At 41.1% G+C, this 26,722-nt stretch overlaps 1 protein-coding gene across 2 annotated transcripts in view; it reads left to right on the forward strand.

The window, feature by feature from the left end:
- MACROD2 (mono-ADP ribosylhydrolase 2) overlaps positions 1-26,722 on the forward strand; it is a 1,465,546-nt gene that overhangs the window by 827,393 nt on the left and 611,431 nt on the right. For both annotated transcript variants that reach the window (XM_074989373.1, XM_074989374.1), the window contains exon 6: positions 8,834-8,955. In XM_074989373.1, coding sequence (XP_074845474.1) covers positions 8,834-8,955 — 122 coding nt within the window. The remainder of the gene's footprint in view (positions 1-8,833; positions 8,956-26,722) is intronic.

The following is a 26,722-nucleotide window of genomic DNA, read 5'->3' on the forward strand; positions in this document are numbered from 1 at the left end:
TGGTATCATGTTTTTTAAAATATTCAACTGAATGCAATGCATTCGTTTCCTCTTGAAAATACTTATAGTTTGGTCTATGACTGACAGGGTGCAGCTTCATTATGTAGTTGTCTAGATGGATTGATTATGGGTTGAATACAGGAATGGGACACATGAAAGAAGCAATTGCCTGAGCCATTATAAGGATTCTGTCACATACTTTGATGTTTGACCAAACACTTAACTTCCCTCACCCCCTGCTTTTTGCTCTTCTATCTGATTTGCCAACTTTGATAACAATTTTTCTGGTTTGTCAAGCTTGATAACAATTTTTGGACCTCTGTGCTTTATATATATTGAGTCTGTTCTGGTAAAGCTATAGATCTGAAGAAGTAGGTCTGTCCCACAAAAGCTCATCACCTAATAAATTATTTTGTTAGTCTTTAAAGTGCTACATCACTGCTTTTGTGTTATAAAAGAAGTATGTAATTGATTCTAGACTTACTCTGCCAATTTATTAACAATCTGAATGTGGCATGCTCATTTCTGGGGGAAAAAACCCAGCAAATACGAGAAACAAATTTGTTCTTTTTCCATTCGCTTGAAAATTCATTAAGTGAATATTTCCACAGACTAACTTTACACTCCAGAAAGACCAAGAAGGGAATATTTGTAAAGTACCTCAATGCCTTCCATATTAATTTGGAATCATAATCACACACTTTCCAATTTACACTTTGGCAGGCAAAAGTTGTTTTTCATCTTTCTCTGCTTTTCCTCCCTTCACACCTCTGCCCCCCGCCCTGTTTATCCTGGATAAAAATAATGTCCAGGGATGATAAATACTGTCAGAAAAGAACATGAAGATTATGGATTGATTTATGTAATGAATGTGGTCAGAGAAAATAAGTTATATTTTTCTTTTTACACTTATAGGCCGCGTCTACACGTGCACGCTACTTCGAAGTAGCGGCGCCAACTTCGAAATAGCGCCCGTCACGGCTACACGTGTTGGGCGCTACTTTGAAGTTGAAATCGACGTTAGGCGGCGAGACGTTGAAGTCGCTAACCCCATGAGGGGATGGGAATAGCGCCCTACTTCGAAGTTGAACGTCGAAGTAGGGCATGTGTAGACGATCCGCATCCCGGAACATCGAAATAGCAGGGTCCGCCATGGCGGCCATCAGCTGAGGGGTTGAGAGACGCTCTCTCTCCAGCCACTGCGGGGCTCTATGGTCACCGTGTGCAGCAGCCCTTAGCCCAGGGCTTGCTGCTGCTGCTGCTGCTGCTGCAGCTGGGGATCCATGCTGCATGCACAGGGTCTGTAACCAGTTGTCGGCTCTGTGGATCTTGTGTTGTTTAGTGCAACTGTGTCTGGGAGGGGCCCTTTAAGGGAGCGGCTTGCTGTTCCTGGCACCCTTATTTCGATGTGTGCTACTTTGGCATGTAGACGTTGCCTCGCAGCGCCTATTTCGATGTCGTGCTGCCCAACGTTGAAGTTGAACGTCGACGTTGCCAGCCCTGGAGGACGTGTAGACGTTATTTTCGATGTTGCTACATCGAAATAAGCTATTTCGATGTAGCGTGCACGTGTAGACGTAGCCATAGTGTGTATAGAACAGCAGAATATGTATGTTTGTTTTTGCACAGATCTTCAGGGTGATGCTTTTGAAGTGTTGGTTAAATGTGAAAATTCCTTTCACGTTCGTTGTTGTCTAAACAGTAACAAGAATGTTAAAATGTTGGAGGGCCTGCAGTGCCTCAGCATAGGTTGTGGTTTATGTAACACTCAGATATCCACTGCTGATTATGCTGATTGGTAGTGAAAACAAGCCAAAGCAAGCAAAGGTAATATGCAGGCTATATAGATGTATACATTGAAATAATTGTTTGTCATTGTCCATGCTGTCCATGGAGAACCTGAGCCATGAGTCTGACAACCATGTAGTTCAGTACATCTCAAATATGAGACAACTTTGGAAAAAGAAAGCACAAAACAAAACAACCCACCACCAAACAAAAAGAAAAAAAAGAAAAAAAAAGAAAAAAGGCCTTCAATTTCTTCCTATTGCGGCTTACAACAAACACGGCTGAATTGCCACAGCTGTCTGCTACAATAAATGTCTTATGAATCTGGGTGTAAATTAAATTGATCCCTCAGTTCTTAAGGCAGCTTTCATTACATTTAGCAGCTCTAAGCACTTGTACCAACCCTATCTCTTCCCCTGGCAGTCTTTGCCAGCATGTACTGGAAAGAGAAAATCCCTATTCCCTTTCAATAGGACAAACATTTTCATCTCTCTGGGATGTTATCACTGTAAGTATTTGGATCCATTTCTATATGCTGAGCTTAACATAAAAATACAAATTCAACATGGGCACTGCCCTTTGGTGAACTCTTAAAAATAGATGTGGAAATCCCCGGTGTAAGTGCATTGTATGCGATATACAAATCCATGGAGGATACAAAGCCATGGGTGATAAGTGCTGCACACAGCCATGTTCTCCTGCGTTAGATTTTGTCTCCTCAACTCCTCCATATTCCAGCCTCACGGAGCACAAATTACTCAGAATCAGGCAGGTACAGCATTAAAATCTTACTGTTCTCCACACTTTTTTCCCCTTATTAGTTATCTTTGTTTCAGATTCTTCCCCCACAAACATTAGCCTGCATTTTGATATTTTCTGTCCATGTATGTAATCTCTATAAATCCCTTTATACTAGTACTGTCTAGGGTTGCAGTCTTAACCACTTCAATATCCTATTTTCACAAAAATGGTCCATTTAATCTTGTGGAGCATTACTGAATGTGTGAAATGAGAAAAGCCCTGGTGCAGATCCCTGAAGTACTTGCGCTAGATGCCTTGCAGCTCAATACTTTGCCATTTAATGCTTTGCCATTTATCATTACCCTTTGTTGATGTTCCTGCAGCCAATATTCAGTCCCTTGGCTGTGTTCTTAGCCATGCTAATGGTAATTAATTTGGAAAGCAAAGTCTCATGCCGTAAATACTATATCAAATACTTAAGAAAAATAAAATGTAAGTATATGTACCATTTTGCCTTTATCCGCCGATTTTCTAATGCAGTCAAAACAGAAATAGCCATGTTTGCTTGGCCAGACCTGTTCTATGAAAACCTGGCTGCTTATTGCTCCCCTTAAGCTATTATTTTGCAGAAATTCAGTATTTTTTTTTAAATATATGGAGATATACCTGTCTCATGGAGCTGGAAGGGACCTTCAGAAGTCAGGGAGTCCTGTCCCCTGTACTCACAGCAGGACCTTTTTTGGTTAATCTTTTTGCTACAGATTCCTAAGTGGCCCCCTCAAAGGATTGAGTTCACAACCCAGGGTTTAGCAGACCTATGCTCAAACCACTGAGCTATCCCTCCGTCTGTTTTCTTACATGTATTTCAGTATTTTGTCAGGGGTGGAATTGTGACTAACCAAAATAATGAGGCCAGGGTGAAGATACCCACTGCAGAGTTATTTTTAGCAGGAGTCACAAATTCTGTTCTCACTAGGCAACCAGAGCAATGTGAGAGCAGAGTAGAAAATCCTGACCATAGGCAACCTTAAAGGGCTGAAGCAAGAAATTCATCCTGTATGTATATAAGTAAGACAATTAAGTCTAGGCCTATTGGTACTTAACCTCATGTATTGTTTTCTGTTTGCCTTCCTGTACCAGCATGTGGTTGGAGGATTTAGCCTTTGTACCAGACCCTAATATGTAATGATGTAGTGTACATATAGATGATGTATATGTGTATGTATTAATTTTACTGGCAAAGTATAGCAATAAAATCTTCAACTCCCTGTTCATCTGCAGACCATGCAACATATTGCGACATTATTATTACACAGCTAATAAAGTCCTGCTGTATCATCTGTTTTTGATAATAATGTGGTTGGAATAGCAAGGGTGATAAGCAATTAAACAACAAAAGTCATTTTCTTGCAGCTTAACACAAATTTAGAATCGCGTTGACAGACATGACAGGTCATTGCATTAGTCAATGGGACCACCTGTTCCTGGTTTCTATAAATTAACATACAAGAACTGTTTAATCACATCTAAGGGAAGCCATTTACATTAAGTGCCTAGGGGTATGTTAATGTGATGTTAAGGAGGCACAGTGAAAATCACAAAAAGTCAAGAAGTGCAAATACAAAGGTTCCAAGAAAAACATTTAGTTGGTTTAGCCCCATATTTTGGATGTGTTTAGTATTTGCATTTTATAATATAGAGATTAAGAGGATAAAGTAGAAATTTAACCAGAAAAAACAAAAGTAAAAATTGTGCCAGTTGGAATGAATGAACACAGTAACTAACTCAGGATTTGGGCATTAGTCCAAAACTCCTTTCTGTGATTTATCAGTAAATTATAATTGAAATTCCTTTTCTCATTTTAGTCTCAGCTTTTGGATGGCTGTGTCTTCAAATACAGATTAGATCAGTATTAAAAAGGACTTGGAGGGAAGCATTTTATGATCACTCCTCTTCTCTTACATAGCTGTTCTGTTTTCCTTTATGTTGTTTTCATGTTATTTTTGTTTGCCTGTTACTTAACGTATTGTTATGAGTTAAATACGGTGATGGTACCCTCATATTTTAGTACCTGTAAACTCATCATGGCCTTGGAGGAGAGCATTTTTACTGGTCTATAACCTTCATCCATTTTGGTCTTGAGGCTTGCCTCTTTTAAGGAACAAACATTGAGAAAATGTCCACAAGTGCCTTTTCTTTCTCTTTATCCTTGTTAAAAACGAATACAAAACCACAGAAAATTATTTGCAACGTTCTACTCAGGGCATTATTATAGTCATATTTTATAAACACCTGATATGAAAGGTTTCCTACTGGTAATGCTTACACATGCCTATCTCTTCCAGTTCAGGCAGATTATGAACCATCTGTGTTGTTTGTTTTAGTTAGATAATAACAGTTCTGTTCATTATATTGCCTAAAGTACACACTAAAAATAGCACTTCTGTGAACTCAAGGATAAAACCATCTTACCTCTTCGGATCACCAGTTGTCATCCTACTTGTCATCTGACAAAGACTAAATACCAGCTTCATGTTTCATTTTTTTGAAACAATTCAGAAGGGCTCTGCTCTAGTAACTATATAGCAGCTGTGACAATCAACAGAAATCATCCAGTCTGTTCGATCTTCTTCCCATAACTAGAGGAAATTACTGTGATCAAAAGGAGAAGAATAGTCATTGCCCTTTTAAGTGCTTCTCATTGTGTATTTATGACAGTTAGGAAGGCAAGTTGTATAAATCCTTTCAAGTTTGACTCACACTGGATTCATGAGGTTTCCTCTCAGCTCTTTCTGCTATATTTATATTCACTTGGGTTCTCTTAAATGTCTGCATTCATCAAACAAACAAACAAAAAATTCTAGAAGCAAAATTCAGTTCCCAGCAGGCAAGTTTAGTTTGGGCTTGTTTAGTTTGGAAAAGAGAAGATTGAGGGTAGCAGTTTTCAGGTATCTAAAAGGGTGTCATAAGGCAGAGGGAGGGAACTTGTTCTTCCTTGCCTCTGAGGATAGAACAAGAGGCAATGGACTGAAATTGCAGCAGGGGAGGTTCAGGTTGGACATTAGGAAAAAGTTCCTAACTGTCAGGGTGATCAAACACTGGAACGAATTGCCAAGGGAGGTGGTAGAATCTCCATCACTGGAGATATTTAAGAAGAGGTTAGATAGATGGCTTTCAGGGATGGTCTAGAAAGTGCTTGGTCCTGCCATGAGGGCAGGGGGCTGGACTCGATGGCCTCTCGAGGTCCCTTCTAGTCCTAGTCTTCTATGATTCTATGATTAAGTTCTGTGACATTCTGAGAGCCTGTGGTTCTGCATGTCCATGCCAGAAGCACAGTGAGATGGTGGCCATCTCAGAAAACTCTCTTTTGTAGGTTGGCATTAGGCAATGAAAGATGGGGAGTCTTAATAATTCTGCAAGTGCAAAACTGTGGTGGAGGATTGTATGAATGTGAGAGGGAGGCCAGGCAAGGCAGGGGTTAAACAAGGCCTGTTAGCCCAATCAGCCCCACCCTGATTCACCTGCAGCCAGCTCAGTTTGGGGATGACTTGCTAAGAAGCAGGAGCTGGCTCTGAGGCAGGAGGCCCCAGGCCAAAGCTGCCACCTGGTTAGCTGCCAGATGGCGCAGCCCAGGACCCTCCCCCAGGTCCTGAGGGGAGTGGGGAGCCCTGCCCCCCAGGAACCTCTCTCCCGCCAAAAGAGGGGACTAGATCCTTGGGGCCATGCCCCAAACTCAGGCCACAGACTCTCAGGTGAGGCTGTGGACCCACCCAACAGGCCCTGGCCAGGGGGCCTAGCCACTAGGCCACCTGGGCCCACGTGTGAACCGCTCACAAGGATATATCAAGAGCAAAATAAAGATGGAAAGATTTGAAGAGAGATTGAGCATTTACATGAATAACGAGAACATACAGTTATGACAATTAATGCAAGAAAAGCTTTGGAAGGAGATAAAAAGTATCGTTCTTTCGTATTTAAGCCAGTCTCTATTAGGGGTAAGATAACACTTGCCCTGGAGGTAAATTATCCCACATATGTCTACTGTGACAGTACTGTACCTTCCTTAGGGTCATCTGTTCCTAGCCAGTTTTGGCGATTGAATGTTAGATTAGATAGACTTCAGGTCTGAAACAGTCTTGCTATCGCTATGTTCATTTGTAGAAGGCAACTGATGTTAGTTGAACTTCAGAAGAACAAATACAGTTCTAAGTGTTAAATCAATTCACCTTTGGTTTGACATGCCCCGCCCCCCAGTATGCTACAAACAGGTATCGCCACGAGAGGGGGAAGTGGTCTAGAGATGCAAAGGATGCCAATACTAGGAGGTGCATGCAAGTCATTCATGTGTGATGTAGAGCTATTAATTGACCAGGGATGGAAAAAGTACCCAAAAAATTACTTTAGCAAAAGTGCAGCTGTTTTCCCTTCTGGATACTTGAGTACAATCAAGATGTAATGTGTGTGTACATGCATGTGCTTTTACTCAAGTAGTTTTCCAGAAGGGCACCAGTGACTTGTACTTAAGTATGCCCCCCTCAAGCAGCTGTACTTTTACTCAAGTAACTTTTGGGTACTTTTTCCACCTCTGTAATTGACTGGTGGGACTAGATGCTGTGCAGGCCTGTTAAGAGATTTGCTGGGTCTAAAGGGGAACTGGCTCCTGGGTCCCAAGAAGTGGCAGGGCCTCAGGTGAAATGGGCAGGAATGGAGACTGGTGGGCCGCAATTTAAAGGGCCTGAGGTTCTGCCCACTGCAGCAGCTGAGAGGCCTGTGCCCTTTTACATCCCTAGGTCCTTGGGCAAGTGCCTTTTCCTGCTCCCCCTCCCCAACACTGCTCTGTTGTCAGCCCTTCTGCTATGTGAGATGAGAACTGTCTGATTGCTTTGGGCAGTATGATAGGGCAGGGAGGCAAAGATATAGCAGAGGACGATGTACAAGGGAGAGGTTCATCGCTGATCGCCACTGCCATGGTGGAGAGTAGCGGTATATATGCAACACACACAAAAACGATGTCGTTGTCCGTCATCATTTCTCATCCTGTGTTTTTACTGCGTGTAAAGGTGCTCACTCTATACCACAGTAAAACAAAATTTAAAAACATTTATTGATACCTTTTAATTTATAGATGGCTAATTTTACTTCATTTTAGATGGTATCCTGGCTTAAGAACTTTACAGCTGATATTGTAGAACCTGGCTTCTATGTCAATGAATTCAGAAGCATCTTATCCACTGCAGTCCCCAACTCTATTCTTCCTGTAGGCAATGTTTCTTTAGACAGCATTAGTTGCTTTTCTAAATTGCTTAGTGTTTTGATTGCATCTTTCCTTATGTGGAAGGGCTGCTAATCCCTTAGTAATTAACACTTTTAAAGGTTAACAATGTATAGTGGAATGTGCTTTTTTTAAACAAAACAAAACAAAACAACTGTATAAAAAGATCGCAGGTGTTTAGTGGAAAAGCATGAGACACATCATATTCTACGTGTCAGTGTTCTTACTGGTAAAACTTGAATTTTAAATTTTATCCCCATTATTGGAATTGTTATGAACTTTACAGTTGTTTAATTTAAATTAAATTTCCTACGTATTGTCTCATGGATGCCAATTCTGTGCATTTCTTGTATTTAAATCTTTGTGTCCAAGTACAATGATTGCAGAGGATAACTTGTGATGTTGCAGTTGTGGTACAGAACCATGAGATCATTAACCCCCACAGAATCATAGGGCTAGAAGGAATTGCAAGGGTCATCTAGTCCACCTTTCTGCCAAGATGCAAGATATGTCTAAGCCATCCAAGGCGGAGGGCTACTCAGCCCACAATTTCTGAGTTGATTGAAATCCAACCTTCTGAAGTCCAGTTTTCTTGTGTTGATGTTCTCATGTCTTCCTTTTCATAGGATCTGGACTTCTGTCAGATTATGATCACTTCCTCCTAAGTTCCTGAGGGCCTTCATGTTCACAGCTAAATCATCTCTGTTGGTCAAAACCAGATTCAAAATGGATGACCTCCTATCTTAAAACACACACATGCACACACATAATGCCAGTTAAGCCTTTTTTTTTAATGTACCATGACTTCCAGTTCATCCTACTTGTTTCCCATATTCCTTGATGCTTTTGTACATAGGCATCAAAGCTATTTGGCAGAATAATGTTGCTTTTCTTCCTGCCACTGTTTTTGGTCTTTTTTTTTTTTTGTTATTGCAGTTGTGATTTCTAGACCCTTCTTCTGAAATTAGCCTCTGTCACAATCATTACCCCTTTTAGAAATAAAGTGAATATATTTTTCTCATTGTTTTGCAGATGTCATTCACACTGTGGGACCGATAGCAAGAGGCCATCTTAGTGATACTCATAAAGAAGACCTGGCAAATTGCTATAAATCATCCCTGAAACTGGCAAAAGAGAACAATATCAGATCAATTGTAAGTACTTAACAAAGATGTATTGTTTTATGTTGCGTCTTTTCCATCAGATTTTAGGGTAATTAAAGGAATAATAAGAATCTTTGAGAGCTTGCATGTCGTATCTGGTGTGGAAGAAGAAGCTGAGAAATGTTAATGCAACACAAGTGGAAAAGAAAAAAATAAAGACAGTTTGAAGGTGGCAGAATGCTGGGCTGCTAGTGCAGTTGTATCTCACAACTACTGTTCCACTAATACCTGACAGGAAGAGAACAATTCCAATGGTTAATTTTACATTTTACACTTTAAAAAAATTATCAGTTGGTCAAATGGCAGTTGGTCAAATGGGCTACGTCTACACTAGAGGGTTTTGTCGAGAAAACCCAGGGAGCGTCCAGACTCCCCAGGTGTTCTGTCAGCAATAAATTCACAGAAAACAGCACTTTTGTTGAGACCCTTATTCTTCTCCCCACAAGGCATAACACCTCTGTTGACAGAAATCTGCTGACAGAAAGCTGGTCTGGACGTTCCAGGGGGCCCTCTGTCAACAGACAGAGCTTCCAGGACACTGGGCAGCCCTGTCTGCTGTGCTTCTAGTTGGCCATTTTGTCAAGAAAGCAGCTGGGCAGTCCAGCCACTCTGTCGACAGAGCAGATCACTCTTGCGATCCATTTGGCAGTTTGGCCACGATTTGTTGAGAGAAGTTTTTGTCAGAAGACTTCTGTTGACAAATCGCTGTAATCTAGACAGTCATAGTTGATTCTCCAGACTATAACCTCATTATTTAATGAAAAGGGGATAATTGTGGCCTACTGACTTATTCTGTAAATAAAAACAATTTCCTTAAAAATAGAGATGAAAAGAGAGAGACAAATATTAGAGTTTATATCATCATCCCACCCAAATCCATCACCATAATGCATAATGTATGACCTGTAAAGGAATTATTTTATTGTGTTCCATTTAATAAACATAGCCCCTTTACTCTTATGAAATATATCTCATGCTTTTAGTATCAAAACGCCAGATTTTCAGATTTAGAAAGGTGCATTTACCTATACAGATTTCCGTGTACCTATCATATGTGCATATTTAGCCTAGCATATGTGCATGATTTTGCATATTGAAGCATTTGTGTGCCAATTACTGTCTTACATGGATAAGTGTGCATAGATTACATTGATTTATTAGATATTTACATGCATAAATGAAACATGCAAATGTATATGCACAACTGTGCCAGCTTTACTTGGAAAATTCAAATGCTTGTCATATCAGTTAATTTATCTCTGAATGGTGATCAGTGTTTCTAATGTGTGAACTTTGGAAATTCTTGGTCATATATTGGTCAGAGTTTCAGCTGATGTAAAGCTTAACCTTACTGGAGTCATTAGCTATGAATCTGACCTTTATCGATCTTTATTTTTATCCAGCTCCAGTAGCTGAAGTTCATTTTACATCTTGACTAAGCAGTTTAGTATTTGAATAGAGGCTCGAAAATACATTTCTGATATTAAAAAAAAACAAAAAACAACAAGAAAGTGCGATTATTAAAACAGGAGTTTGGGAGATGAGGTGTAGATACCATAGTCTGGAAAAAGTCAGATTAAAGTTAATTAAAATGACACAAAGAGGGAAGAAAATATTGTTCCATTAACTGTTTCAGTAAAACAGTATCTAGAACCTTGACTTTGTAAAATTTTTTATAACAAGCAAGCATTTAAAATCTAATCTGGTTGGAAAATATCCTTGGCAATTAGTATCAGCTTTTCCCAAATTTCTGTTAATGTCTTTCTCTGGTTTTAAAATAAAAACAACATATATTATAGAAATTTTGATGAAGACCTTTGTTTTAGAAAGATTTACAAATATTCTCTTAATACATTTTAATTTAGATATTTCATTTTTGAATTGTAAGTGCAGGATTCAGTCGCTTTTCACAGTGATCAAACTTTATCCAACAAGGAAAGTGGAATCACACAGTGTTAAGTGTGACATGGGCAATGTGACTGTAATACTTGCATGGCAGCATCCCAGCTATATCACCACCAATTCAACCTAAAATGTGTGAATCTGTGTTTAGACAGGTGTCCATGAGGGTTGCATTGAATTAAGCTAAATACAAGTGAGTTAACTCAATTGGCAAATGCACCTTTTTTTTTTGCCCACGGAGTCATGCTTTCGGGAGTCAGAACAAGAAGAATACCACCAACTGATTGTTTTATGGAAACAGAGCTATGCAGTTTTGCTTGTTGGTCTGCTTTAATTCCTAATGGAGTCTTTTTCATACATTACAACAGTCGATCAAATGGGATCCAACTTTGGCTGTATAGCCAGTCACTAAAGGGATAAATGATAACTAGTTGGGCTGGGCTTCTTTATTAAAACTTTATACATATATTATAGAATTGAAAATCTTCACAGTGTATTAATATTTGCTCTTTTTATTGATTTTAAAATCCATTAGCATGAATGTGCAAGAAACCACCCTCTGTGTTCCTTATGTGAGGCTGGTTGGTGGCAAGGAGGTGGTTTCTTTTTTGTTTGTTTTTTGGTTTTGAATTTTTGTTTACTGCAGGATATGTTGGGTAAAAAAGCACAAAATGAAAATAGGAAAGCAGGAACTGCAGGGGGCACCAGCTGTAAGTTCCCAAGCCAAGGCAGAGTGAGAATGATTCCTCATGTAGCTTTTGAGGGAACTGCATAAAGATTCTTGACTATAGATGTTAATTAGGTCATAAACCTGGGATAGTAAAGCTACTAATGAGTTACACAGGGGATAGCCTTGTATTTAGAAAGTGAAGAACATGAGCGGGGGAGAAACCATCCTGGATTCACATCTTACCCAGTCACAAAGAATTGATTGTACCTCTGGGTACAAAAAGAAAGTGCGGTGCTATTAACTAGCATTAGATGAATAGCAGATAATTCTATTGACTGGCAACTTCCAAACATTCACTTCAAGTTTCTCTACAATTTTTCAACATATTCTGCTAAATGAAAAGGTGGAAAAAATTCAAGTATCCCCCACCCCCTTTTGGGGGGAGGAATATCTCGGTGGTTTGAGTATTGGCCTGCTAAACCCAGGGTTGTGAGCTCAATTCTTGTGGAGGCCATTAAGGGAGTAGAGCAAATGGACATCAGGGATGGTGCTTGGTCCTGCCAAGAGGGCAGGGAACTGGACTAGATGACCTCCTAAGGTCCCTTCCAGTTCCAGGAGATGTATATCTCCACTTAGCTTTATGTTTAACCCAAAATGAAAGTCTCTCTTCTGTGCCCTTGACAACTATTCCACAGTTTTCCCTGTCCTAGCAATGGGCCCACTGATGGGAAGGGTAAAGGGGGCAGTTGTTCTGGGGCCTGGCAATTCAAAAGGGTCCAGGGCTCCTGGCTGCTACCACTACTATCACAAGAACTACAGCAGATGGAGTCCAACTGGGTCCATTAAATTGCTTCTGGGGCATGGTTCGGTGCACTCCATATGGTTCTGGGGGCTCCAGGGATGGAGGTGCAGCATAGCGCACTCAGGGTGGAACTGAGGGCTGTCTGCCCCCAGCCATGCCTCTTCCACCAAAAGCTCTGTCCCTTCCATGGGCATGGAGGCCCCCCCCCCACACACCTTGTCCAGGAATAACTATAAACTACTTGAGCCCTAAATACTGGGCTCCCCAAAACAGTAGTGCAAATGAATATGGGGATACTGGGGCTTCCGATCATGCTTACAGGCATTAAGAAGCTTAGTACATGTGGTAGAAGTATTAAAGTCCATAAGGAAGATGCTGAGCCAATGTGAAGGTCACAGGTTGACTTCAGGAAAGCTGTGACATTTGACATCAGCTGAATGGAAGAAGTCTCTTACAAGCAAATACATAGTTCAGTAATGAAATAGCAGCATGCCTACAGCTTTTTTTTTTAAGAGAAAAATAGAAAGAGTAAGAAGTAGCCAGAGGGACGTCAGAAGACTCATCTTGGAAATCTGAAGGTAAAAACACTTAAATGGATGTAGAAGGAATGGGTGGGGGAAGTAAACAAAAAAGAACTTCAGTCTGTTAAAGTTTGCAGCAGCAAAAGTAAGGTGAAGAAAAGTACACAACATGATCTGAATGCTAATAGAAATTCAAGGGGCCAGGGGAATTAGGAATGTCACAGCTATATTTGGAGTTGGGAGAAGAGAAACCCCGAAGAAAAAGGTGACCCATTCACAAATGAGGAAGGAGAGGAAAACAGCTTGTTTGAAATGCCTGAGCTGCTTTTGAAAATTGTTGTTCAATAAAAACGATAAAGGAGCACAGGCAATTAGAAAGTGACAAAAATGTTCAAACAGCTGTTGACTAAAAGCTGATGAAGGAATACTTGGAAATATGGTTACATGCAAATAAGCAGCCTAAACAATGGGGAGTCCGGGCATATTAAAGGAATTAGCTAATGAATACATTGAACCACTAGTAGTTAGTTTTGAAAAGTCAATGAGAAGCTGGAAGTCATTAGAAGACTGCAAAAATGAATATATTACTTAGCCTTTAAATGGAAAATCTGGCAATCCTCAGAAAATCTTACTTAACAAAATATAGCTCATGCTGACTTGGCTTTGAGTGATGTCCCATGTACTCAAAAGTGGCTGAAGCATCATCAGTAATGAATAATGATGCATGGCAATCTATCATTTGGGAGGGAGAGAGGCAGAGGTGGGTGACTCAGGGTGAAGTAGTAAGCCTGGTTTAATTTAACATCTTTGTTAATGATTTTTGAAGAATGGACAAATAGCTCAATTACATTTTCAGCTGATGAATTAGAAGGTGTTGCGAACAGATTAGAGGAGTTACCTGATCCAACTCCCATGGGGTCAATGCCTGTTTTGCCTTGACTTTAATGTAAGGTGGGTATGAACCATAGCCTGGAACTAAACTGTCAATCAATGTGGGGAAAGTCCAAGCTATCACCCTGGAGAAATATAACCCAGTTTTCAGGTACTTAGTCAAATAGAGAGGTCATAGCAAAAGACACTTAGTTAATGACTCTCAAATTGTATATGAACTTTTGATAATATATAATACTTCCCCTTCTTGCAACCTGGAAAAAAGCCAACTCATTGTTATGCAGCTGGTAAAGCTGTCATATAATAAAGTAGTGATAAGCTCTGCATATGAGTACGTGAGACAATTTCATTTTTAACTTTATAATATTGATAGAAAATAGCAATGCTTATTGTAAGTCTGTTTTTCAACTTTATCAATGTAAATATTCAGAGTTCTGAGAAATCAAGGGAGGGTGGATAGTTTTTTAATGACTGATATGGACATTCAAAAATTTAAAGTTCTCTAACTGTTGAAAAACAAATTGTCAACATCAGGAGTCAAAATATAAAAAGTAAATATTTAAATTTTCAAGCAGCATTTTATGTTCTTTGCCTGTCTAAGTTTTTTTAACTACCAAAGACGACATTTTCTATCTGTTTCAAAATTTATGGCAAATTTCAAAAATTCTACCAACAAAAATCTAAATTTTCAAAGACTATTTATAATACACTGGTAAGAATGTTACATGGATTCTAGACAGTTCAGGATTAAAAAATCACCCAACAGGAAAGCATGAGGCAGTAGTTAAGATTTTGGAGAGATTGATTTATGAGAAAAGATTAAAAATACATATGTGAATATAGCAAAAAGACTATTTGGTGGAGGTGGTTTTTATTTGTATTGCACTATCAATAAGTAAAGCTGTAACAGCAAGGGAGAAGAACTATTTAGGGTGATCCAAGGAGTTTATTTTTGTGTGCATACATAAAAATGAGCTAAGACAATTTGTTAAACATGAAGAACAAATTCTGAATGATGTGATAAGTTGTGCTATAGAATCAATCTCCTGAACATCATTGTGGAAATACCAGTTACTGAGTCAACTGAAACTTTGATTGAAGACTGCACTGTATATCAACAATAACAATTCTCCATTAAAATGGTAAATGGACAAAATATCCTAATACATGTCTTCCATTTCAAATATCTGTGTTTTCCTAATAGACATTATAAGCCATCTTAATTGCTGGCATATTAGGCAAATTAGTGCTCACCCAAGGGATTAATTTGGTGCATTGCTTTCACTGTAGTTCTGAAATTATTTAGTAGAAGCATATTTACATTGCCAGAGGGCACAAGTTCTGTTTTAAATTGAGACTGGGTGGGGGGTGTATTGAAGCTGTGTTGACAGATTGAAACACTTTAGTACATCAAGCATTTCCTCGCCATATACTTCACTCAGTCCAACTTGTGGGTTGACTTGTTCTCAAACTCAAGTGTCTCTTGAAGTCATGGATATATTTAGACACTTTCAAGTCTTCATAGAAAAAACAAAAAGGGGGATGCTGAATTTCTGTGTCTTAGAAATGAAACAAAAGAATTATTTTAAATTCAAAGTGAAAACCAAAGGTAAAGTAAGTATTGATTTTTCAACCACAAGGTAGAAGCCTCCCCCATGACCGTTATAAAAATGAAAAGGTTTTATGCAGGAAAATAACTCAGCTCAAACAACCATTTCTCCAGTTTTCATTCAGCAAAGAAATTCTCAGCATGGAGTCTTAAAGTCAGAGGTAACTTGTAAAGCAACAGTAAAGAAGAATCCTTTAGATCAGTGTTTAGATCAGTTTTTGAAATTGCAGAACACAAAACAATAATATTTTAAAGCAGAACACCAATGAAAGTTTTCCTCAAAAAATTGTCATCAGACCAAAACCAAAACAAACCCTCACCCCTGCAAACCACATCAGAAACAACAAAAATGAAATGATGTAGTTTAATCAAGTATCATAGCAATGAAAATATAACCTTCTATCTGGTTATAATAGCAGAAAATATATACCGTTAGTGTATGATATCAAAAAAGTGTCAGATGCTCCTGGCACACCTGCGAGTTGTTTAAAGAACACCAGTGATCAGCAGAACATAGTTTAAGAAACGTTGCTTTAGATCACACACACTCTAATCTCTAAATCAAGGGAGAATTAGTCTGGTGAGTGGGATCTCAAGGAAATCCACAAAAAATGTGGGTTTGTGAGATACCTAAATTGTTATCTCTACAGCCACCGAAAACTTCAACAAAATAACTCAAAAGACGTGGTTTAAAATCACAAAGTATAGGAAATTTGGACCTGCAAATCAAATCACTGTGCATCTTGGGAAGTGTTTATGTTGGTTTCTGACTGAGAATGGACTGGATTTCTTTTCTGTTTTGCTTACAAGAAAGACTGTTTCTGTCCTTTTGGTGTATTTAGTCCAGGTCAAATTTTCTTGTACTGAGAAACTGAAGTGGAGTTTCTCAAGAAAAAATAACATATATTTATATATATTAACTAGAACACAGTTCCTACTGCTAGCTCATGTACACACTTTTTTACTTTCTAAATTAAAACTATCCTTTACATTTAATTATTAAAGTGTTCTTTAACCTTAAGCACCCAAATCACTTGATCTAAAGGAACTAGGCACCCACAACTTTTTGTGAATGCTTGTCATTGATAAATATGATTTATTTTGTATATTCTATCCGTGATCATCTAACATAACTGATATTAATGCAACATAACCTGCTACTGATTATGATCAGCACAAAAAAGTCTAAAGAAATGTACATACTACTTTATAAGTGTCTTACAAGTCAGAATTATACATACCCTGACCCCCAGTCATCCGTTGCCGAGTATTGTAAGGTTAGAAAATATCCTCTCTTTATGTGCTCACCCTGTGTGTATGTTCATATAACTTGAAGTGTTGGTTCTGTAGCTACTATTCCTGACTGAATCCGGTGGGAATGAGTGAGAGAGGCCCAGCTCTGTAGTGAGTAGCAGGATTATGAGCCGGTCCTGTGACAGAATCTTCCTTTGCAGTGGTAGACTGAAACTTTTAAAATCAGTTTTGAGTCCATGGTAATCTCACTCCCCACTCTTCTAAATTATAAATCACATGAAAATGGAGTTTTTAATGGAAATGTTAACAAGTTCTTAAAATTATGGTATTACTGGGAATTGCTGTAGCAAATGATTTTGCTATATTACATTTATCTATCTTGTTTCCTCCTGGTGCAGATTTAAGGAATAGTCAAATGGATCATATTTTCTTATGCATAGCTGCTGCTGAGTGTTGTCATAGCAATGTGTCACTGGTCTTAACATTCCTAAATGCTGGCTTTATGCTCCATCTTGACTTTTTGTTCACATCGATCAATCATACAACTTGTTTGAAAGAAACTTTTTAAGGAGCATAGCCTGCAACTCCTCAATTTGTTTCTTGATGTAATTTATCTCACATATGACAAGTATTCTCTCTGACCTTAATCACCAGGTTATTTATTTCTGCAGACGTGTAGGGCTTTCTATAACCTTTTTCCCTTGTGTCAAATATTACCCAGGTTTGAGCTATACCAACCCATATTAGCTTTTCAATGCTTCTGGCAAAGAGATTAAGATCTTTCATTTTGCAGGTAGATTTAGCCACTGTTATCCTTGCTTTCGTTATCTCAAGATCACTACATCAGGCTACACCTTAAAACCATTTGGATTATGTCTACACTGCATTGTAAAAGCAGGATTAAACAAGATTTAAGTTAACCGATCCTGGGTTTGTATTAAACTAAGGCTTGAACAAGTATAGTCATTTGTACTCCTGCTTAGAAACAGTTGAACCCTCAGTCCCAGCCTGGAGGTCCAGCATCTACGCTACATTATGCAAGTCCAAATCCAACTAACCGTACTTCTGACTTCTTAGCTTCCTCCTAAAATATGGCTGCTCTAGCCCTTTGTTTGTGGTTACAGTATGAGAATTGTTGACTGTCCACCAAGCTTGACTCTCTTGAGGACACAAGTGGCCCATGGTATTGTGGAATATTGTTGGCAAATTTCCAGAGGAGACTTTGTCTATGCTGTGTGACAAAGTCCCTTGTCAGGCCCTGTGGGTCCCTGCGCTTCCTGGCGGATCTATGCTTCCTCAGAGACTCACAGAAGCCCCTTTTTTGCCCAGGCCCTTCCAAAGGCAGGGGTCTCCGCTTAGCGAGCCACCCTCATCGTAGGCAGGACCAGTATGGGGAAAATAATACCAGTCCCCTTGCAGGCCTGCCCTTGCTCCACTAGAGTGGTCCCTCTGGGGAAGGGTGGGGGGAGTCCAGACCCACCCTCTAACCTGGACTCCAGCCCAGGGTCCCTACGAGGATAAGAGGCAATCATCAGGGCCTTCCCCCCTGCCACAAAGTAGTAGCCTCATCCTGGGCCACTTGTACCACTGCTTCCCCGTGGTACCTTCTCGCTCTGCTCCTGCTCTGCTCCTCTGGTGCACCTCCCAAGACCTTGCCCCCTGCTACCAGATGGGGAGCCTTTTATAGGGAGCACAGGGCCCATCTGACCAATGAGGGCCTGGGCCTAGACAGGAAACAGAAACGCATTGGCCCACCAACCAGTATACTGTCCTTCTAGAAGGCTCTGGAAGCTTCCAGGTAAGGGTCTACCACAGCTGCAAAGCTCTAGGAGTTGAATCCTGGTTCTTGGCTTGATTGAGTTGGACCCTCCACCCCATGAGATCCTGTGGCACTAGGTACGAGCCCTGGAATAGTGCAACTTGTGTATACTGCAGTGTAGACATAATCCTGGAGACTGAATTTGGATCACTTATCAAATGAAGTTATGTCATTGTGAATGCATAAAACCAATGTTCTAGATTCTACAGTGGTTGGCCACTGTTGGTCTCCAGGTGAAGTTAAGTACGGAACATGACCTATAAGGCCCTCAATGGCCTGTGACTGACCTGTGTGAGAGACCCTCTGCCATGGCTACAATCTCCAGAACTCTTGAACTGGATCTCCCCCATTGTATAAGAGAGGGGGCAGTTGACCAGGCCTTCTCTGTAAGGGTTTTGGGACTTGTTCTTTCACTTATTCCAAAGTACCCCATGTTGGTAACTCTCCAGGCAAACTGCAAACATTACCTCTGTGTTAAGGCTCACCCACACCCATCACTAAGAAGGCCTAAATCTGACACGTTGGAATCATAAAGTGTGCACTTGAGCTAAAACCAGCTGTTTTGTAGCAAACTCATGAATCTGTATGTAGCTGGCTACGTTGCACTCTACTGAGTTTGAGGTTATGCTTAACTTGCCCCAACATCAAAGGAGCTGAAGGGAGAGTAACTGGGAAGACTTGTTCATGAAAAAATTCTGCTATTTTTTTTGTGTGTATGATGGGTTCAAACTGCGATGATTCCACTCTTAGCCTGTGGGAATCCTCTGCTTAAATGGATGGAATTTCTGAGACACACTGATTCTACTGGCTTGATAACTGGGGAATGGTCATGCTAAGGAAAACAAAAAATAATGCTTTCTCAGTTAATGAACCAAGCGGTTATTTCTACGCAACAGCTCATAAGGAGTAGACAAAGTGGAAGAGCAGAATGTTTCCAAGATCGGGTGAGGAGCAAGGTAATATCTGGGTATTGTTGCTCCTTTTCTCTCTGAGTGGCTAGTGAAAGTTCAGGGTGCTAGGATGTTCCAGTTTGGAACAGAAATTGATGGGAGAATTTATATTTTCTTTGATTTGATCCTTGTTTCTGTACAATGAATATATGAAGTCCTGCTTCTCTGAATATAGGAGGAAACACAAATGAAGTTGCTTGACTTATGGTGGCTGTGAGCCTCTTCAGCCAACACCAGCCCTGGAGAATTCTTTCCCTATCTTTTTTCCAGGGTCATACATTGTGTACACAGCCTCCTGATTGGCTTCGTTCCTTTCTTTTTTTTTTCTTTTTCTTCTGTATCTCTGTTCTTCCTTCCTTCCCACATACACTTTGCCCAAAACAATGTTCATCAAAAGCTGCTCTGCCAACCAAATCTATAATATGGCTAGATTCACATGCCCCTTTAATGTTACAGTGAGAGGGCTGGGGGTTTGTGATGTACTTATCCTGACAGTTACTGCTTTCACATCCATCAACCTCCTGGAAGGTTTTTAAATCAACCCATAACATGGTCTCACTGTGTTTATAACAGAATGCATAAAAATATCCATGACAATACTTGTTTTCATTGAATGTTTGGTAAATAGAGACCAATTCAGTACTACTTTGCTTACAAACAGAGATCGCTTGGACAGGCCAAAACTAGCAGCTTGCAAAATAAAATAGAATGAGGGCTACACTGCATGTTCCCCCTTCAAATCCATGAATTTTTCTTGTAGTTATGTAATTTTGAAGCACTGCCTGCCCTCTGCTCCACTATGTCACCTCCCTAAAAAGAGAATAAGAAAAGGCTTTTTTGAGTAACTCACTCGTCTGAGGCATTACAGATTGCTGGCATATCTACATAGGAGCTGCTGCACTGCATTTCCCACCTAAGCAAAGGTGCTAGTGTTTGCAGTGTCATGAGAAAGACAGAAATTTTCATCTAAGGAGACATCTCGGATGGGAAAGGGATCAACTTTGTTGAAGGTTCTTCTCACTGAGACTCTTTTGTAACATCAAGTCTGTATCACAGATTTGTTTTATTGGACTTCACCTCACTGTCTAGCCAATCTTGGCTTTTATTGGCTACGTCTACACGTGAAGCCCACATCGAAATAGCTTATTTCGATGTAGCAACATCGAAATAGGCTATTTCGATGAGTAACGTCTACACGTCCTCCAGGGCTGGCAACGTCGATGTTCAACTTCGACGTTGCGCGGCACCACATCGAAATAGGTGCTGCGAGGGAACGTCTACGTGCCAAAGTAGCACACATCGAAATAAGGGTGCCAGGCACAGCTGCAGACAGGGTCACAGGGCGGACTCAACAGCAAGCCGCTCCCTTAAAGGGCCCCTCCCAGACACAGTTGCACTAAACAACACAAAATACACAGAGCTGACAACTGGTTGCAGACCCTGTGCCTGCAGCATGGATCCCCAGCTGCGGCAGCAGCAGCCAGAAGCCCTGGGCTAAGGGCTGCTGCCCACGGTGACCATAGAGCCCCGCAGGGGCTCGAGAGAGAACATCTCTCAACCCCTCAGCTGATGGTCGCCATGGCGGACCCCGCTATTTCGAAGTTGCGGGATGCGCAATGACTACACGGTCCCTACTTCGACGTTGAACGTCGAAGTAGGGCGCTATTCCTATCCCCCCATGGAGTTAGCGACTTCGACGTCTCGCTGCCTAACGTTGAAGTTAACTTCGAAATAGCGCCTGGCGCGTGTAGCCGTGACGGGCGCTATTTCGAAGTTAGTGCCGCTACTTCGAAGTAGCGTGCACGTGTAGACACGGCTATTGTCTCCTGTCATTCTTATTGTCCTGAAAAGCTGTATTCACGCTTCCTGCATGCTTATCCACCCTCACTACACCTGGCTACCAGTCTTAATGCTGGGGCGACTTCTGGGCAGCCCCTTATGCTTTAAACTCTCCTTCCATCTCTTAGAATGAAAGTCGTCAGCCCACTTCAAGATGTGCATCTTGTGGGAAAGCCAGTGGCTTCAGCCTGCAGATACAATAAGCATACTTATTTATTTTGAAAAAAAAAAACCAGTCCAAACTATTGCACATTATGCAATCACAGTTCTCTGAACTTTTAAAATTTGTTTGTTAGATGTGGCCAACACATGAAGTTGGTGTCTTGCACAATAAAATGTGATTATTAGTTCGCAGCAGTAATAGGAGTGATATTCCACTGCGTTTTTAAATGTCTGATTTATGTCACTTACACATTCAATTCTATCCAAGCTACAGTATTCTAGGCTGTGTTCTGTCTTGTTCTTGAAAGAAAATAGAATCAGATATAAACAACCCCCAAGGGCTCATTGATTTAATGTTTATTAACGTGTGAATTTTCCAACTGTAATGCAATAGAAGACATTGTTTTGAAATCTATCAATCTTTTCAAATATCTCTCTAATTCATTTTCTTCCCTGGAATACTGAATGCTATCTTGTTATTCATTCAAGAAGTCATTTCTATTCAAAGAATTCCAAAACAACTATAGTATTAAAGATAAGAACATTTGAATAAAGCTTTGTATTGTCTTAGCATATGACTGCAGCCACCAAGAAACTTGAAACCAAGAAAGATTTATTATGATCACAGATCACACTTAATGTGGCTGAGTAGTGCAATAATGGAATACTCTTTATGGGGAGTTGTACGGCCAAAAATTCCCATGAATGTCAGAAGAAAACACAACTCCCTTACAAGAAAATGTACTTTGATTCATTTCAAGAAATTTATGGCTGGCAGCATGTTTAGGTAGGGCTCAGATTTTAATAGTAAATACTTTTTGCAGCTGAAAATACGGTTGTGTTATCATCATCATCATGTAAACCCCATAAACAATTCAGAGTTTCCTTTTTTTAAAACATCCATTTACTTTAGGTACTTTTACATCTGATGTGCCATTAAAGATTGAGGAGTGTTCAGATACTACAGTACTTAGCCTCACAACAATGCTGCGAAGTAGGGAAAGCCTGCTTACCCCCATTTTGCAGATGAAGAATAGACTGATTAAGTGACTTTGTTAAGATCACTCAGTAAGTCTGTGACGGAGCAGGGCCTTAACTCTTGCTCTCCAATGTGCAAAGCTAGACTGTTCAACATCGGACCATGTCTCCTGGCTGCGGTAATATGAATTAATATATATGGTAAAAGCTAAAAATAAGTTTACACAGTCATATTTGTGGTATATGTGTGCCTTTGTATGAAAATCACCCCAAAACATATAAGAAGGATAATATGATGATAAGAGGAAAGAAAAAAGAAAGGAGGATATGTTAATAACGGGCCTGTGGCTACATTAAACTAACACACTAACAGCTCTGTCAGTACCCAGCCTAAGCTGGGGAAGCTCAAGATCCACCCAGCAGACTAAATGGTGATGAATCCTGGCCACATGCCACCTGAGGCACACTGCACATATGCTGAGAAGAAGACAACTAACATTCCTAGACCCTGGTAATAGATCAGCTTTGCAGAAGAGGTGGGAAAATAGCAAAGGATAAATACATCTTCTGACCTGCAAGTAAATAGGCTTATTTGTTCTTTCATACTTTCCTATTAATCATCTACTTTAAAAACAATTTAACATTTCTGCAAAGAGAATATCAATTCTTGAGAATGGGGAATTTAATCACTGAGATATTCTCCAGAGTCTCGGGGCTGTTACGCCAAATAAGAAGCTCAATGAAGATAAACAGTTTGGCTTGACTGCTTTACAGTTGAAGAATTGGTGCCTTTAATTTCATCCAACGTGTGCTAGATGTTTTTATGTGTTGGTCATTTACAAATGCCATTTCTTCGTATTAACGAAAAACATGATATGAGAGGGTCATATCTTGCCCTTATTCTATGCACAGAATTCCAATTGGCAGGGGACAGATTCCACACTGAGATTTAGGAATGCACATGGCCCACAATTTGTCACACAGCTTTGCACTGGGAGCAGTAAGAGGTTTGCGGACAAGGCAAAGGAAAAAAAAAACTGCCACAGGAGATTTTGCTTAGTTTTTTTGTTCTTGTTTTGTTTTTGATTTTGTTTTTTTAAAAGGAAGATGTTGAATTAAGGAGCAGCTGGGGTTTTTTTTAGGACTTTCTTCCCTTAAAGTGTAAATATCTCCAGTAACTAACACACAAGGATCTCTGTCAGTGCAGGATAAGTTTGCTGGTATGTCAGGCTTCCAAATGCTCCCTTCCTTCCACAACATGACATCTAAAAGCCTTACTTGTAGAACACCAAGACTGAGAATTTAAGTTTCACTTCTCGGAAAGATACCATGATACAAGGACAAAACAAACCTGAATAATATTTTACATTACACATTGAACCTCTTTAGTTCAGCGCCCTCTGGACCTGACAGGTGCCAAACAAGAGAATTTACTGGATCATGGGAGGTCGATATTTTCTAACAGAGTTACCAACGCTTCCACTGCTTACTGGGCTCTGAGAAGACATTTAGGGTAAATTACAGTGAAATAACAGCACAGAACCCTGAGAGCCAAGACTGGTGGCAGTAAGCAAACTTTAAGTTACTGCGGGACACTTAGCTGCATCTGTGATAAGAGGTTGTCCAGCTAACTAAAATCATGCCCAATTATGGCCATTGCTGGACTAGAGAAGTTCAACCTATATTAAGGGTGTATCTATTTTTTGCTCTATACTGCCATATAACTTTGAGACGGATATATATTTTGGCCTGAATCCTGCCTGGTTTACCATGAAGGTAAAAGTCGGAATTTCCTGAGAGTTTCCTGCTTCCTGCCTCTGGTGCCCTCCCCTATACCCCTGTCCAATGGCCTGGGGGCCCCCTGGGATCCCAGCATTGAGGGGCCCCTGTATGTGTGGGGCATAGGCTGGGTTCAGTCGAGCCCTCCCCATTCCCTCTCTTGGTGTAAGGCCTTTGGTGCTGTCCATGAAGGCAGGTGATGAGTGGTGTGTGCAGCCCTCTTCAGGGCCCAGGGAGCACAGACATCTGCGGTGCATCCAGACTGAGGCCGGTGGCCATGCAACCAACTGGCTCTCGGCTGTGGCAGAGGCAGAGGCCCCCTCCCCACATGATGGGGCATCCAAAACGCCTGGTACACATACCTCCAGGAACTCGGAGGAGGCCTGGGTGCAGGGAGCCTGACTGGACAACCTGAAGAGGATTGCGATGACAAGGGGCCCATCACTGGAGCCTTCAACATCCCTTGGGAGCGCCATCTTCTTCTCCATTTGCTGGGGGATGGTTGTGCCTGAGGGTCCCGGCTGGTCCTCCAGTTCGGTCTCTGTCTCTGACTCCAACTCCAGCCCAGCAGTGTTGAGCACCATGACTGTGGGGGCTGCCTTCTTTGCCTTGAGGAGGCAGTCCAGCTTCTCTCAGTGGGGACAGCTGCTGGGCGCTGCCCCTGAGTGGCTGGCCACATCCCGGGCACGGTAGTAGGCCTGCTGGAGTTCTTTTACTTTGGATGTGACCTGATCCAGTGGGTGGCTGGTTTAGCCTCTGTCCATAACAGGGCCCTTTCTGGGGGGTCCTGGCTAGGCTCCTGGGAGCCCTTGGAGTGCTCAAAGGGGGATCCCTGTGGGGTGCAGTGCTCTTGGCTGCTAGCCATGGTGCTGCTGGGGTGCCTCAGGTGGCTGCTGAGGCAGCTGCAGGGCAGGCTGCTTCAGGCTCCTGCTTTCCCTGGTGGTAGCATGCTCTCAGCTTTCTGCCACAGGGTTTCTGGGTTCCTGCATCTTTAAGTGTGTCTGGTCACAGGGACCAGAGAGCCCCACTTGTGCTGGCTGGGGCTTCTCCGCACTCCAGCTGGCCAGTGGCATGGAGGACCCCCTCTTTCAAAAGAGCAGCCCACTGAGCAACTATACATGTTTTCTTTCAGAAGAGTCTTTTGAAAGGGGGCACTCTTCCTGAAATGGGTATGGAAGAGCAATTTCGAAAGGGGAGCTGCGTTCTTTCAAAATTCCTTTTGAAAGAACTTGTTTTGTATGTAGATGCTCCCTGGGATATTTTGAAAGAGCCTCTCCTTTTGAAAATTACTTTGGAATTACTTGCTAGTGTAGATGCGGTCTTTGGCGCTTGAAAATTCCTGGATGGACTTTTGGATTGTGTCCAACTGAAGAAGAAAGGATTATGGGAGCTCCATCTCAGGATCTCTAATTTTTTCAGCAATTTTGTGTTCAGGGATCAGCAGCTTGTGAGAAAGTGTATACATGTGTCTGAAGAAGCTGGGTTTTTGTAAGTGTCCAGCAGAGAGATGTTAAGCCATTAGGGTAAGATTCATGTATCCTTTTTGTCATTTTAAAATCCTTTTTCTCTTATGTTATTCTTCATTCCTACCGTTAACATTAAGCAAACTTAGGCAGAAGAAAACTATCTGGTCACTGTATTTCTGTTTGTTGCAGACTTCTGAAGGTAAGAATTTTAAGTGTTGGATTCAGGTCAGCTTGGGTAAGCATGGTTGCTACACAGGGTAGTAGTGAAGCCCAGAAGTGGAAGAGGCTTTGCTTCCAGCCTATGCTTTACCAGAAGTGGTAAAGTCATAAATGCTGACATTCGAGGGAGGTGTTCTCAGGTCAGAAAGGGGACCAGTGGGCAACTACTTCTGCAACAGTAACAGTGAGGTTTTTTTCAAACCCTCCTTATCAGGGAGATGCTCCTATGCAACTTTAGAAGATGTGAAATATTGGAGCCCCTCTCGTTTCTGTTATACTATTGGTTCTTGTATGACTCACTCCCAGCGTGTGCTGTTCTGCCTCTGTCTCATGGCTGACTCACCTGATACTGCTGCTTGCTCATTATGAGAGGAAATGATCCTGTAGCTCAGGATTTCTCAACCTGCTTGTGTAGTCACCTCAAAAGGGATCATGGATGGGGCAGGCCCCTCTTCTACTCCTCCTCCCAGGGAGTGTATGTAATGAAATCAAAGGATCCTGGGCCATTTTCAGATTCGGGAGAGCAGTGTTTTGCCTCCCTTGTTTTAGGGCTATGTCCAGGTGTTAAAGAAAGATAGGAGCTTTACTCAGAAACACAGAACCAGAGGCAGGATTTGGGCCAGCGAGCATGATGAGAGTGGGAATTTGGGGTGGGAGACGTGGGTGTGTGCAGGGAAAGTAGATATAATGGGGAAACAGGAGCAGGAGGCACCTCCATCCTTCTTGTACATATTATTTTGAGCTTGACTACAAAATGGCCAAAGAAACTTGAAATTTTGACATGCAGCATTCCAAAATCCTTTGCTCTTCAATGTTACCCCATAACATTTTCTGACTACATACACTGCCTCCAGAGAAAGATCGGTCACTTTTATCCATCCAGTAGTTCTTCATTTT

This window comes from Carettochelys insculpta, chromosome 3 (genome assembly GCF_033958435.1).
Source record: "Carettochelys insculpta isolate YL-2023 chromosome 3, ASM3395843v1, whole genome shotgun sequence".
Taxonomy (NCBI): Eukaryota; Metazoa; Chordata; order Testudines; family Carettochelyidae; genus Carettochelys; species Carettochelys insculpta.